We start from the raw sequence: 1,666 nt of genomic DNA on the forward strand, positions 1-1,666 counted from the left end.
CCCCCCCCAAACCTGAAGACACACCCCCGGAGGCACCAACCACCAAGACAGACTCTCCGACCACCCCCAAACCTGAAGACACAACCAAGGCAGATCCTCCCACCACCCCAAAAACTGACGAGACAACCCCACAGGCAGCAACGACCATGGCAGACTCTCCAACCACCCCCAAACCTGAAGACACAACCCCAGAAGCACCAACAACCAAGGCAGAATTGCCCACCACCTCCAAAGCTGAAGCCACAACCCCGGAGGCATCAACCACCAAGGTGGCATCTCCCACCACCCCCAAACCTGAAGAGACAACCCCACAGGCACCAACCACCAAGGCAGACTCTCCAACCACCCCCAAACCTGAAGACACAACCAAGGCAGATCCTCCAAGCACCCCCAAACCTGAAGACACAACCCCACCGGAACCAACAACCAAGGCAGACTCTCCAACCACCCCCAAACCTGAAGCCACGACCCCGGAGGCACCAACAACCAAAGCAGATCCTCCAACCACCCCCAAACCTGAAGACACGACCCCGGAGGCACCAACCACCAAGACAGACTCTCCGACCACCCCCAAACCTGAAGACACAACCAAGGCAGATCCTCCAACCACCCCCAGACCTGAAGACACAACCCCAGAGGCACCAACCACCAAGGCAGAATTGCCCACCACCCCCAAAGCTGAAGCAGTCACAACGGTTTCAGAAGCAAGAGCAGAGAAGGAAATTACAACTCCTGCACCCAAAGTAACAACCAGCACAATAGCTGACAAAAACGAGAAAACATCTGCTGAAAATGTTCCTGCTCCTGTAACCACAGAGCTGAGAACTGACATGGAAACAACCACGGTCAACAAAGTGGTAACAGCACCCAAGAAAGACACAACTACCGCGCTTCAGCACATGTTAACAAGTAGGAAAGACACAACTGCTGTAACGACAGCGATAACAGCTCAACCAGGTGGCTCTCCTGAAGGACAGGACTTCCAGGAGATTCCAAATACGAGTCCTCCAGCCAAGCAGGCTGTGACTGCAGCAGCTGAACTGGGAACAACTACTGCGGACAAAAATCCCGCAACAACGGCTGGGGAAAAAGAGGCAACGACCATCAAAGAAACTAGTGTCACACCTGCAACAGAGAGGGAAGAGGCCACTGAGAAGGCCCCGAGTATTCACAAGGCAGAGGAAAGTGCAGTTACCAAAGAGACCAGTACAAGAGAGAAAAAAGACACAATAGAAGAAATGTTTCTTGTTTCCAAAGGGACATCCAAGCCAACTCTACATTTCCAGGAGGTTACTGACACACGAGATGAGCCTCAACCATCTGACCCTGAAAATCTGCCGGTGAAAGAGCCTGAGATAAACAAGCCTTTAACAGAGACTGCAGACTTGCAAATTGTACCTGGAGAAACACAAGGTAATTGCATTTCAGTAGGTAAAAAAGCACAAATAACTCCAGCAGAGAGCACAACAAAACACCTGAGTGAAGGACACACAAGACCTTTCTCTCTGGTACCAGAAGAACGTGGCACTCCCGTCCTGGAGGTCACCACGACCACGGTGCTACAGCTGGCAGCACCCTGAACACTGGTACCTCAGTTTTCAGTTGTGTGGATATGGAAATTCTCCATGGATGAGAGAGTGGGATCTTGTTTCAGTGACTGGTCCTG

The 1,666-nt window shown here is 52.0% G+C and overlaps 1 protein-coding gene across 1 annotated transcript in view; it reads left to right on the forward strand.

Moving 5' to 3' along the window:
- Positions 1–5: 5 nt before the first annotated feature.
- The window catches only part of PRG4 (proteoglycan 4), a gene marked incomplete at its 5' end in the record, with an annotated part of 6,273 nt that continues 4,612 nt past the window's right edge, over positions 6–1,666 (forward strand). The window contains one exon of the mRNA XM_029086889.1: positions 6–1,413. Coding sequence (XP_028942722.1) covers positions 6–1,413 — 1,408 coding nt within the window. The remainder of the gene's footprint in view (positions 1,414–1,666) is intronic.

The sequence above is a fragment of the Antrostomus carolinensis genome, unplaced genomic scaffold (assembly GCF_000700745.2).
Source record: "Antrostomus carolinensis isolate BGI_N321 unplaced genomic scaffold, ASM70074v2 scaffold36919, whole genome shotgun sequence".
NCBI lineage: Eukaryota > Metazoa > Chordata > Aves > Caprimulgiformes > Caprimulgidae > Antrostomus > Antrostomus carolinensis.